General features: G+C 48.0%; 6 protein-coding genes across 6 annotated transcripts; 2 read left to right on the forward strand and 4 right to left on the reverse strand.

Moving 5' to 3' along the window:
• Positions 1-330: 330 nt before the first annotated feature.
• EDB82DRAFT_167760 (uncharacterized protein) lies at positions 331-2,311 on the reverse strand. Its single transcript, XM_065607105.1, has 2 exons — positions 933-2,311; positions 331-727 (listed from the first exon to the last, which is right to left on the reverse strand). Exons 1-2 carry the CDS (start codon positions 1,869-1,871, stop codon positions 719-721), a joined length of 948 nt encoding a protein of 315 aa, XP_065464776.1. The 5' UTR covers positions 1,872-2,311; the 3' UTR covers positions 331-718.
• A 540-nt stretch (positions 2,312-2,851) lies between these two features.
• Positions 2,852-4,469, reverse strand: EDB82DRAFT_167717 (S-adenosyl-L-methionine-dependent methyltransferase). Its single transcript, XM_025734612.2, has 6 exons — positions 4,131-4,469; positions 4,041-4,082; positions 3,875-3,982; positions 3,639-3,828; positions 3,341-3,583; positions 2,852-3,277 (listed from the first exon to the last, which is right to left on the reverse strand). The coding sequence occupies exons 1-6, from the start codon at positions 4,373-4,375 to the stop codon at positions 3,038-3,040; spliced, it is 1,068 nt and encodes a 355-aa protein (XP_025585400.1). The 5' UTR covers positions 4,376-4,469; the 3' UTR covers positions 2,852-3,037.
• Positions 4,470-6,089: 1,620 nt separating this feature from the next.
• Positions 6,090-6,780, reverse strand: EDB82DRAFT_536158 (uncharacterized protein). The gene is made up of 2 exons (XM_025734613.2): positions 6,431-6,780; positions 6,090-6,377 (listed from the first exon to the last, which is right to left on the reverse strand). The coding sequence occupies exons 1-2, from the start codon at positions 6,662-6,664 to the stop codon at positions 6,195-6,197; spliced, it is 417 nt and encodes a 138-aa protein (XP_025585401.1). The 5' UTR covers positions 6,665-6,780; the 3' UTR covers positions 6,090-6,194.
• A 586-nt stretch (positions 6,781-7,366) lies between these two features.
• Positions 7,367-9,413, reverse strand: EDB82DRAFT_498567 (cytochrome P450). The gene is made up of 3 exons (XM_025734614.2): positions 8,697-9,413; positions 8,074-8,637; positions 7,367-8,022 (listed from the first exon to the last, which is right to left on the reverse strand). The coding sequence occupies exons 1-3, from the start codon at positions 9,010-9,012 to the stop codon at positions 7,430-7,432; spliced, it is 1,473 nt and encodes a 490-aa protein (XP_025585402.2). The 5' UTR covers positions 9,013-9,413; the 3' UTR covers positions 7,367-7,429.
• A 649-nt stretch (positions 9,414-10,062) lies between these two features.
• EDB82DRAFT_498570 (uncharacterized protein) lies at positions 10,063-11,986 on the forward strand. Its single transcript, XM_025734615.2, has 5 exons — positions 10,063-10,582; positions 10,651-10,967; positions 11,037-11,284; positions 11,350-11,489; positions 11,594-11,986. Exons 1-5 carry the CDS (start codon positions 10,364-10,366, stop codon positions 11,789-11,791), a joined length of 1,122 nt encoding a protein of 373 aa, XP_025585403.1. The 5' UTR covers positions 10,063-10,363; the 3' UTR covers positions 11,792-11,986.
• Positions 11,987-12,272: 286 nt separating this feature from the next.
• Positions 12,273-12,837, forward strand: EDB82DRAFT_555303 (uncharacterized protein; the record flags this gene model as incomplete). The annotated part of the gene is made up of 2 exons (XM_065609651.1): positions 12,273-12,674; positions 12,721-12,837. The coding sequence occupies 2 exons, from the start codon at positions 12,273-12,275 to the stop codon at positions 12,835-12,837; spliced, it is 519 nt and encodes a 172-aa protein (XP_065464777.1).
• Positions 12,838-12,905: the final 68 nt, after the last annotated feature.

Genomic DNA, 12,905 nt, shown 5'->3' on the forward strand with positions numbered 1-12,905 from the left:
CAGGTCACTCCTGAGAACATTGACAACTACCGCCTTGACTTTGGTGATGGCCAGATTCGTGAGCCTGCCAACCATCCTGCTACCACTGTCGGCACCCAAGCCCCTGCTACTACTCAGGGTGGTGCTGCTACTGGCGGAAACGGCAACAACTCCGCTCAGCCCACCACTACTGCCCAAGATGGCGAAGAGACCTCTCAACCCACTCAGGGCAGTGGTTCCCAGACTACCCAGGGAAGCGGTTCTGGCTCCCAGTCTACCACTGTTGCAGGTGGAGATTCTTCGGCCACCACTAGCGCTGCTGGAAATGATAACGATGCCTCCACACAGACCCAGGGCTCTGGCTCGCAACCCACAAGTGCCACTCAGGGTTCTGATTCTGACGCCACGACCGAGACCCAGGGATCCGGCTCCCAGCCTTCCACTGCTACTCAGGGCCCTGACTCTGATGCCACCACTCAGACCCAAGGATCTGGCTCTCAGCCTACCACTGTTACCCAGGGTTCTGACGCTACTGCATCTAGCGGTGACTCTACTGAGACCAAGACTGACAGTGCCGAGACAAGAACTAGCGATGCCGCCTCTGAGCAGACTCAGAGCTCTGATGCTGAGACTCGCACCAACACTGCTGGTTCCGACCAGACACAGACCCAGACTGCTTCTTCTCAGGGTACTCAGTCTAGTGCACCAGCATCCGAGCAGACTGAAGCTACTTCTGTTCCTACCACCACTGCCCCTGCGGATTCCGAGTCTACTATTGTCCCCGCTGGCACTGAGTCTACCTCTGTCGCTGTTGTTGACGAGTCTGCTACCACTACCACCGCTCCTGCTGACACTGAGTCTACTACTGCCTCTGCGGATTCCGAGTCAACCTCCGCCCCTGCTGGCACTGAGTCTACCTCTGTCGCTGTTGTTGACGAGTCTGCTACTACAACCACTGCCCCTGCGGATTCTGAGTCTACCACTATCCCTACTGGTACTGAGTCTACTTCCGCCGCTGCTGATGAGTCTGTTACTACTACCACTGCCCCCGCTGACTCCGAGTCAACTTCTGCTTCCGATAGCGAGTCCATTACTACCACTACTGCCACCTCTGGTGCCGAGTCTGCCACCACAACCGATGCTTCTTCTGGTGCCGAGTCTGCTACTACTACTGCCACCTCTGATGCCGAGTCTGCCACCACAACCGATGCTTCTGGTGCTGAGTCTGCCACCACAACCGATGCTTCTTCTGGTGCTGAGTCTGCCACCACAACCGATGCTTCTTCTGGTGCTGAGTCTGCCACCACAACCGATGCTTCTTCTGGTGCTGAGTCTGCCACCACAACCGATGCCTCTGTTGCTGAGTCTGCCACCACAACCAATGCCTCTGTTGCTGAGTCTGCCACCACAACCGATGCCTCTGTTGCTGAGTCTGCCACCACAGCCGATGCTTCTTCTGGTGCTGCGTCTGCCACCACCACTGATGTCTCTTCTGGTGCCGAGTCTGCTACCACAACCGATGCCTCTGTTGCCGAGTCTGTTACTACTACTGCCACCTCTGGTGCCGAGTCTGCCACCACAACCGATGCCTCGACTGCAAGCGAGTCTCTCATTACCACCACTACAACTGCTGGTACCGAGTCTACTTCCGCTCCTGCAATCAGCGAGTCCTCAGCCACTAACTCCAGTACTCCCGATGAAACCACTACCTCCTCTTCCTCTGAGGCCACCCAAGCCTTCGTTGCTCGTGCTGAGCCTGCTCGCACCCAGTGTCTCGATGTCGGCAACTCCGTTGAGAACGGTAACTTCGAAAACGCCGCTGCTGAATGGACCTTCATTGGAAGTGCTGTTGCTGTTGATAATGAGGGACTTGGCCCCAAGGCCCACACCATCGGGTCCTACGGCGTTGGGTTCACCGGACCCACCAGCGGCTCCTTCAGCCAGACCATCAGTGGCCTCGAAGTTGGCGAGAGGTACTACCTCAGCTACGCCTACTACGTCGCTACCGATGACAGCCCCTCCGCGAACGATTGTTCAGTCAAGGTCACCCTCGGCTCCGACGAGGTTGAGACCTTTGATCCTGTCCAGGAAACCGAGGCCCGCGACGGATTCCGCAACCACATCTTCGAGGTCTCTCCCAGTTCCGCGGACAGCGAGCTATTGTTTGAGCTTAGCTGCAACAACAATCCTGACACCTTCGATCTTATGATGGACGACATTTACCTTGTCCGCTGCGACGAGTAAAAAACATCTTAGGGGATGAAATGAATTAGTATGGCATTCTTAAACTTCATTGTACTTAATTTATACTTTTAATGATCCTCAATCAAACGAATGAACTATTGACGTTGGACTTCCGGCAGTGTATGTCTGTATTTTAACCGTTGTATCTTTGTCTTGAAAACGAGACAACGTTGCTGTTAGCTCAGGGATCGAGCGATACGCTATGTGAAATAGTTCAACTCCTCTCCTCCGTGGATACCATGAATCCCATCTCAGCATACACCTTCGCAAGCCCAGCAAGATCATCTGTCTCTATGGTTACGATAACAACTGGCCCTTTCTGGATAAATGCGATTTTCCCTTGGCCGTGGATCTTTTCAAGGTCAGGAATAAGTGTTTCGAGGTTGAAGATTTTGGCATTGCCGATAATACGCAAGAGTCCATGGCCACCTGTCTCAAACATCTCGACGATTTGATATTTGTTTCCTGGATATGAGATCTAGAAACGCGAGGCTTAACAGCTTAATTGGCGTCAATATTACAACAGACGTATCGCTCCCTAATTTAGTAGAGTATAGTAGAGGTGCTTCGTTAAGGCTAGGAACTCCTCGGGGAAGCGGCTTATAAGAAATGCCACGATTGACTATTGTAAACATCAGTGTACTTGGAACCTTGTTTGAGAATCACACCGTGCATCAGCAATTCAACTACTCAGGAGAGCGAGTAAGACCTCACTTTGTAAATGCAGAAATCTGAACCACACCGATGTATATCTTCTCCTGTGTGCTACAACGGGCTTGCTCTCTCGTAACCCCATGTAACCTTGAAGAAGCCATTAATCACTCATTGGCTTCCTTGCCCAGACAGTCTTCAACTTGATCCATGGGTGATGGTTCTTTCTGTCCCGAATCTCCTTTCGGAACTTGGCGATGTAGACGTGCACTTCTTCATGGCTCCAACCCAAAGTGTTGGCCACAAAAAGAACAAGTCCTTCAGTGTCCTGTGTGCTAAAGAGCTCTCCAAATTGACCAATCTCTTTTAGATGAGGGTCTTTGGGGAAAGGGTTCAGGGGAAGCTGAGAGAAACAAAACGTTAGCTTGAAAGAGCAATGTTGTAGGTGAGGATGGAGGGGATTTACCTTGGAATTCCATTGCTGGATGTCAGTAAAACCAGCATTCTCGACACCCTTTCTCTGAAGGTCATCGGCAACAACGGTAAACGTGTTACCAATCACCTTTGACGCCTTGATGAAAGTAGGCCCCCACTGGCCCATAGCAGAATCGAGTTTCACGCTGTCATCGTCGCTTTCAATAGTAGGCGAGGCCTCATAAGTCTCGACCCAGCCGCCAGGCTTGAGGGCCTTGTAGGCTTGTTCGAGCAGCTTGTCCAAATCAACACCATGATGGGAAGTAGTACAAAGAATAAAGACCACTTACTTGGTTCCAGTCAGGGACGCACCCAACTAGATATCGCAGGTGAACGTAGTCGAAGCTCTCGGGAGCGAACGTCCAGTCTTGGTTGCAGTCTTCAATTTCGAACTTCAAGTTTGGTGGTACCCAGGAAGGCTGAATAGGCGAGATATCGGTTCCGATGACCTCGCAACCAGGGAACTTGTCGGCAAAGTCACTATTTAATTAGATCTGATCGTTGCAGATTTCTCAGTGTCGCTTACATGGCCCAAATTCCTGTTCCGCAGCCAATATCCAGAGCCTTCTGAATGTCCTTCTCTAGTGGAGCCAAATGCAGTTCGCCGTCTTGCGCAAGCGTAAACATGTGGTGCCTAGAGTAGTTGTCAGATGCTGAGTGCATATGGCGAGTTCAGAAGGGAAGGAGCGTACGCAATGTCCATGGCCTCGCTCTGGCGTTCATCGTTTGAACCCCTACCAATATGATTAGTTCAGGAATCTCTATTAGCTAAATAGATCTACCAGTAAGCCGCATTTCCCCTTTCGCTGTGGTAGGTTCTGCCATTGATAGTACGATAGTGCAGGATGCTGGAAGTGATAGAAGCCGTGGAGCTTTCGGCATCAGCTCCTAGTCCTGGGTCAATGTCATCCTCGTCTTCTTCAGGCACAGTATCGACTTCGATTGTTTGCGTAGCATTAGGAACACTCCTTTGACTAGTCGGCGATCGAGGCGCCGACCTCTGACTCTTGGGGCTGCTGGCGGGCATCTTGGTAGCAACGATATGCGGAAACTGATAAAGCACCACGCAAAGAGGAAAGAAAAAGCAAAAACGGGGTGATTGGCCAGGGCCTGAAAGGCTCTTTATTATGTGTCGTAAAACCCATCCCTGACATTAAAGGCTCACATGTTATGATGATATGACTCGGACATGGTACAGCAGCGTCACATTGCACAATGTTCAGTTGTCAACGCAACACAAAACGAGAGAAAATGTCGCGAACCACTCGGAAGAGGCAATTAAGCGACGAGACCAGCCCATTCGGAGCGGGATTAAACGGGGGCCAGCTTGTCAAAAGATGCCACGAAACATGGAACCCCACTGCTATAGTCAGGGATCTGCAATGCAGAGCGGCTTTGTGTGACGGGTTGAGCCTATTTCTGACAGGAAATCACTATAGCTTTATTAGAATGGGAATGGTTCGACTGTCAAAAGATGACGAGGTGCATTAGGATGAACAAGCTTTTTGACACATTAATTGAGTGAGGATCCTTGCCGTTGAAGAACATTGCATGTTGGTTCCGGCCAACAACTACTGTAAAATCCATGACCCTTGCAATGTGATGGCGCTCAACCAACTGCATATCACTTGGCATATCCGTGCATGGTTGTATATCCTCGCATTACACATTTAATGCACATTCCATTTCGAACGAGAATCCTTGGCAACAGCCCAGCACACTCGTGATCCCAGATATCACCGCGACAGTAGCCTGAGATGGCATCATTTTTTCCAAAGGAGGCACCAACGTAAACTAAGTCCCGCCATGGCCTACACCGCCCGTGAAAAAGCTAGTTAGTGAGAAAGTCTGAGATAGAAATTGTTGGACACAAATTTGGGACAACTGAAAAGTATATGCATATCAAAACAACTAGGAGCATACTTGAATAAGCTGAAATTATGATTAGACCAGGTTTGATACTATGTGGGTATTTGATACTAACCTTGCCTCTTGGGTATGTCCCATTGCTCTTGTGCGATGGTTATCGAGTGTCTTACTCAGTCTACATACTAGTCTAGCTGTCGACAGAATTGCTTCCATGTGGGAGTAGCTCCCTGTTGAAATATATAAGCCTCAATTGCCACTGGGATTATTTCTTCCAATACTCCTAGCATACGAAGAATTTTTCTCAGCACAGTCAGGTCTTCAGTCTCGCTCGCAATCCTTATCAGTCGGCCTCTAATATCCCATTCTACCTTGCCTTGACCATATATCATACCGAGTTATAGAGTAAGCTTCTGGCAGTTAGGAGTCTCGTATCTATCGAGATAGTATTCGCACCTAATACAAACAAACATTTAAGGGTAGAATATGGGGGGAAACTAGCAGTGGTCTTTCGTGTTTCTTGGGCTATCGATTTGCGCTGAAGTTTGGGGATGAGATTGTAAGCAAGGACAGGATGTCGAACGAAAATAAATGGACCACGAAGAGGACCTTTGACAGAGAATGTGGAGAAATACCATGTGTGGTAGCCATTTGCTGTACTTATTTCGTCTGTTTCACTGCTCGACTCTTGCTGTTGTGTAAGTGACGACTTTTCATCGTGAGTAAGTCCCAAACGATGTGACCTTGAATCAAGTCAATATTGGTCAGTGACATGGCTTCCACCTAACAACGACGTGACTCGTGAAAGGAAGGATCAGTAGATCCAAGTAGCTAACATCTGAAAGTGAGTTTTTCAGTCAATGCGAGGCGTGTGTGAAATGAACTGATGAATGAATTGTTCCTATCTATTACCGTCTATTGATCATGGCAGACGGGTGTCATAAAACTATTTTCCCATTAAACCTTTCGTGATAAGTACCTTACAAGCGCGACTTGGTGTCTTCCTCCCGACCCTTCAAGTTAGGGTGAGCGTCGCGAACAGGTCGAGTGACGACATAGAAAGCGAAACCCTGAGACTTGGTAGAGAACTGGACCTTGGAGCCGACGTGGAAGAAGGCAAAGTCACCAGCTGTGAGATGGTGAGTGATGCCAGTAGCCTCGTCCTGAATACTATTAGTATCTGTTGAAGTTGATCTGGATAGAGAAACAAGCATACCAGAACATCAACCTGACCGCTCAGGACGTACTTTGACTCTTCAAAGGTGTACTGTGCAGGGCGGGCAGGGCCGGCTTCGATCTTGTAGAAGCCAGAGGTGATGTGAGCGGGGGAATCGGTCTTTGTGCGGATGGTGTGGAAGTCAGCTGTAGTGGCGTTGACACCGTTGGGCAAAGGGATGTGCTCGAATCCAGCGCCCTTGATGACAGTGAGAGGTACAAGCTTTCCAGACATTTTGATCTTGTGGAATTGTATTTATGATGGGAGAATGTAGAAATTAGACCCAGAGATAAACAGACAAGGCTTTATATACGTTGAGATACAATAGGAGATAGTTCGGCAAGTGCCCCGATGTTGGAAGCACGGAAGTAGTCCCGGGCTCCACACAGGATCGGAACCATAACAGACATGTATATGTTTGATGTCACAATCTTGCCTTTCTTCGAAGCAGAAATTGATTCTTAATTATGTTTGCCATACCCGACATCTCTTACCAACTAACCGTGAGGTGTGATAATAGAGTCCGATAAATGTGTATAGGAGATTTGAACCATAATTGACATCCTCCGTGTCCGGGTTAGCGCGGCCTGGCGGACTAGACCTGGCTTCCGCCCTCCGGCATTTCACCCACGTGATCGGAGAAGTGTCACAACTCCGGAGGGGTTGGGACGCCATCAAAGCTACCTGTAGGTAATCAACAATTCTCAGCAGAATGAAATGACACCATTGGATGAACAATTAATATCCTGGACGGGTGATCTGTGCTTCTCAACCTATGTCAGTGTGGCGATAGCCAGGTAATTTGCATCTCTGTCCAGCATCGAAACATGCATAGTAAATTTTCATGGTAGCTTTAGTTCCAGACACATCACAAGTTGCCATACAAGTCTGGACCGAAAGTAGTCCAGTGGATGTCACGAATCTCAGTGACTGGTTCAGGTCATAAATGGTGGTAAGTATTAGAAGTCGATGGGAGCATATACTAATCTGCTAACAACCCTAAATATTGAGTCTGGCATGCGTAGTCACCGGCGTGGCGCGAATCATCAAAGGATTCTTAATCCACAGGGCAAAAGCCCTCTGATCTGCCCAATTCCTACTCTCCTCACCTAGTTCGAAATCAAAGTTGAATACAAGCATTGCAAGCATGAGTCTTATCTCATGCATCGCCATGTTCTGACCAAGGCAGTTGCGTGGACCGAACCCAAACGGCTGGTGCGCTTCAAGGGCATCCCCAGCATATTTGGCTTCCGTTTTGAGCCATCTCTCAGGAACAAATCGATCAGCATCTTTGAAGTTGGACTCAGAGCGATATGTCGACCAGTGGTGTACTGACACTCGTGTATCCGCTGGGATATATTTGCCGAGGATTTGCTGGCCACCCGGAGAAACAACACGAGGACTACCGATAGGGACTGGAGGGTAGATACGTAGAGCTTCTTTGATGCAAGCATTCATGTACTTGAGCTCTGCCAAGCGCTCGAACGTGATGTCGTCTGCTTTTGTGAATTTGCTCCGAATTTCCTTAAGGAGAATGTCCATCTTGTCGGGACAGCTGAGTAGATAATAAAGACAACCACTCAAAAGTGTAGCTATGCCATATCAGTGTCAACCCTGTTTGTCCTTCGCTATGTCAAACTCACCTGTAGTCTCAGAACCAGCGAGCATAAACAGCTCTGCATTAGAATGCATCTCCTTCACAGTGATTCCCTTGCCCTCCTTTGCCCCTAATACAAGGTTCCAAACGTCAGGCTGATCAGACCCATTTTCTAAACGGCGGTTGACACGCTCCTCCGCATGCTTGCAGTGCGTGACACGCTGTTGTGTAACAGACTTGGGCTCGAATCGGGTGAACAACGCGTTGAGAATAGGGTAGTAGTTGATCATGGATGCAATCGGCAACATCTTCAGTGAGTCAAAGATCGACCTGACCCAAGGGCTGTATTCGTTCTTGGCAAGAAGGTTGAGGTGGTCTCCAAAACAGAGCTCAGCCATAACATCGAATGTTGTGAAATTGAGCAACTGACACATCTCAACTGGCTTAGCTCCATTTTCACCAACCTCTGAGATCTTGTACATGAGAAGGTCCGAGTATTTCTGAAAGAGAGGCTCTTGTTGCTTCAATGCGCGCTCAGAAAATGCAGGAGAGAAGAGTCTACGCATACGTGTATGGTTCTCGACGTCAGTTGTAAGCATGCTGGGAACTCCTATCGAACTTTGTAAGTTACCAAAGCTCGAGGAACAATCGCGAGCGAGATTGGCTTACCGTTCACTGGCTGAACAGAAAACTCCTGTGCCTTCTCAGAATCCTTTGGGCCACCTATGTCATTCCATGCCTGAGCAGTAGCATAGCTTACGTCGGTCGGGCCAAATCGAACAACAGGTCCGTACTTATCATGTAAAGACTTCATCCACTGCACATCTTCACCTTTGAGAGCCACCAGCCAATAAGGAATCCTCGTGATACCGCAGATCTTGGGACCGGGTATACTAGCTAGCGGGTGAAATGTGATGTAGTAGATGCTTGTGCAAATGATGTAGAGGACAAGCAACCCTGCCGCGGCAGTCAGAGCGCTGAGCATCGTGACCCGAATAGAAAAAGCAAACAGATGAGGCGAACGGCGGATCTTGACAATGAGGGAACTTGGGTTGTTTTATGAGAGGGGCGGCACAGCGCACAAACATAGAGCGCTATCAACTGATTGTAACGCAGGATATGTAATGGACCTGATTGGTGCAGCCGTTTTCAAGGTTGAGCATGTATCTGCTCGGGACCTTGGAGTCTCGCCTCGAAGATCCATGTCAGTTAGCGCCAACAGTCGGTTGTGTTTGTCGAAATGAGATTCGTTAGTTCATTTAGCGACTATTCATTACCGGGACCTTTTATAATATTTCCACGTTCTTGTTGCTTGGAAAACCAGATTTTTATGTCTATTGCGATGTCTTTAGGAGCAATAATAATTCATGAATTACCACAACCATGATGGAATCCCTCCTTCTGTTGAAAGAATCAGGGATTCGCTAATAAAGTTCAGACTAAAGCTGGTGTAGGGCCCACAGTCAGGGATTCCAAAACCACTGACAGTTGAAGGATCCAGCCAAAAAGCGACATTGGACAATGACGAGGCATATCAGGTCATGGTACGAATACGGCTCGACTATTTCCACCAACTGCCGACCTCCCTTTATTGAGATCAGTGGAACTTGGCGACTGGCAGTGGCCATTATTATGCAATAAGACTGACTTCTATGGACAAGACTTAAGCAAAAATATCTTGACAGCCCCAGTGAGATGTGATAGGGTTAAGGTCACGAAATTAATGACGCTTGAGCCCGTTTATCAGTTTCCTCACGAGCGTGGAAACACAACGGCCGCTAATATAGCTTCCGTCTAACGTTAGTAGACACCATGGCAGTTATCCTCATCCCACTCGGTCCTTGGTTCAAAGCGGCGACAATGGTCAGGAACTTAGAGTGGTTTTAGGACTAGCTCGCGTCCAACTATAGACTATTGACTAGTCTAGATGTCGGAAACGTTTGCTCAACAGTCATGGCAGACAGGGTTGTCTGTTCTTAATTTAATCATTGCCGTTTTGTTCATTTCTTCTCACAATTCCGATAGGTACCGATGACAGCGCCAAGGCTGAACAAAAGAATAAGAAACGTGAAGGGTCATGGCAAAAACCTGTCAGCGAGTCAGCTAAGCGGAACAGGGAGTCCAAACACTGGCTCAACCGAGATCTGTGCATGTACCTGAACATTGCAACCTTGTGCCAGGGTCAGCGTGGGGATTAAAAAATCTCAAATGCCGGCGCTGAGTTATAAGGTAGACACTGAACCTGCAACCTGTATAATATTTGTTTTTCGTATTCCCTTCGGAAACGGTAATTTGCCTCTAGGTTCAACTTTGTCGGCCGTAGCTAAACATACCTCATGGCTCAATCCATGACGGGAGAGCAGATCAAGGCTCTGGTTGATGCTCTGCCACCTTTGGAACCGAAAGACTTGGGGCCGGCAGTTCAGGGGTTCGCATTGGCTTTCGGCATCACTAGTGTCATTGTGCTATGCCTTCGAATTTACGTTCGCGCAGGATTATCTGATGTTTCGCCGCGGCTTTTAGGTCTTGAGGATTACCTAGCAGTTCTATCAACCGTAAGTACTCAGTATTAGTCCCCTCGATATTGTTAGAAGTATGTTGCTGACTACGATCCGATCCACAGCTTCTTTTCATACCAGCTATAGTCTTTTCCATTCTCACGACACGGTACGGCGTCGGATCCCACGATGTCAACATCCCATCACCGCTGTACCTAGTACGAGCAACCGAATATCAGACATACTGGGAGATCTTATATTTCATCTCGTCAACCATTATAAAATGCGCCATCGGGCTTACATGTATCCGAATCGACATCCGAAGACGAATAACCATTCCTATTTATATTAACATGGCAATTATGATCATCGTGACCATTCTCGCCCTGGCTTATGTCTTTGCCAACTGCACGCCATTTGCAGCGACTTGGAACCCGGCTTTGTATGTATTTCTATTCGTTTAATCCCGGCAAGGCTCTCAGAACTTGCATTGACTAACGCACATCGGTAGGGGAACATGCCAGAAGCAGATCAGTTTACAGACTGTTAGTTACATCGTCTCAGCCATACAAATGGCAACGGATTGGGCATGTGCCATTATCCCATGCTTCATCGTAGCGGAACTGCAAATGTCAAGGCGCAGAAAAATCTCTGCCATTGCCATTCTCGGCCTCGGTGTTTTCGCAAGTGTTGCTACTTGTGTCCGCATGCCGTATCTCAAGTACTACGATGTTGCGAAATATCCGAATGAGACAGCATGTACGCGTTTATTTATTCTGTAGTCTATTTAGGACTGGCCAACATGCTAACACCAATCTCTTTAGACCATCTCGCAGTCATCAGCATCACCTCGAACGTCGAATGCTGTCTAGGAATGATCGCATGTTCGTTACCACCTCTGCGCAAACTATTCAAGTTCTACTACGGTTCTTCTCACGAGGGTGACTACCAGATCGCGGGCGAAGTAAGTAATTCACAATGTGATAACCTCTAATACTCCTCATCTACATTACTGCTCAAACGCAGCCATTCCTGCTGGTACGACACGGGCTAATGGGAATCTTCCAGAGCGATCGCGGCCCAGGCAACTCCAATCTTGGCATAAAGCTCGATTCGATTCATGGTCAGAGAGGGAAGTTCCGTGCTTCGGTCCAAAGAGGTACCACACGTGCTCCAGACAATGAGACGGATGACGATAATTCTAGTAGCAGGGGGATTATCCGCAAGACAGAAATTACTGTTAGCTCTTCAGAATTTCACGTCTAGTTGTAGAAGAACAGGGAGCAAGTCTCTATGCATCATGATGTCTAAAGACAGATACAATCATAAACGGCCACTATCATGCATAAACCTTGTGGAATACTTACTGTGTCAACATTTGCTCTACTGCCAGGTGACCATTCGGCGAAATTATTAGCTCCGTATTGGAAAGTCTGTCCGGGTTGCTGTGTACGGAACGGAAGTATTAAGTTTAGATAATGAAAAAGCTTATTGATGGTTTGATGTAAGGGTAAAAAAAGACCATAAGTTTCTTGTGGCCTTGATTAATGGTATTATCGAGACCTTTACTCCCCGCCCCCATAAAGCACTCCCCAAATATAATGTTTGGCACCTGAGATTTGGCAAATAACATTTAGAAGTGAATTCTCAACCAAGTCTATTTTCTCCGTGTAAATTTAACAAGCTTGTCACCCCATGACTTCATCTCACTGTCGCCGTTACACAATTTCACCACCATACCGCAAAGATGTCTTTCCCAACACCAGCTCATGGCCCCCTGGCCAAAGGCGAGGCTTTAGTCCTCTGGATGCAAAACCGAAGCTCCGTATTCTGGACAGAACGCAGCCTGCCCTTTCCATCGAAGTTCAGACCAACGCTACCAAATCGATCTGTAGCGATACAAAACAGCCACCTGCTCAACCTGCCAATGGACTGCCTCCGACAAATATTTCTGCTTCTCGACATCAAATCGCTCGTCAGGTTTCGACAAACGGCTGTAGCAATCAAACAAAAGGTCGATAGTTTATTAGAGTTCCGGAGGCTTATGAAATATGCACATGACCTATTAGGCCCTATGTCCAGGCGTATGGGTGCCGAGCATATCCCTCTCTCGGAGCTCTACTATGAAATGGGCAACAAAAATTGTATTGTATGTAATAATGTCGCCAACTACATAAACGAACGGACTTGGAAAGGGGTTTGCGAGCCCTGTGTTCACGAGAAAGGTGGTTCTGGTTGCCGAGATGATTTGTTTGGTAGAACTACGAACGGAACAATTCTCTTCCATTACATTCGTCGCGAATGCAATTTAGGCAACATCGTTTGTTCGGGCAGGTTTCGCTTACCCAACTTGATGTACTATGATCAAATCTTGATCGGA

Source organism: Fusarium venenatum (genome assembly GCF_020744135.1).
Source record: "Fusarium venenatum strain MPI-CAGE-CH-0201 chromosome Unknown EDB82scaffold_2, whole genome shotgun sequence".
In the NCBI taxonomy this organism is placed as follows: domain Eukaryota; kingdom Fungi; phylum Ascomycota; class Sordariomycetes; order Hypocreales; family Nectriaceae; genus Fusarium; species Fusarium venenatum.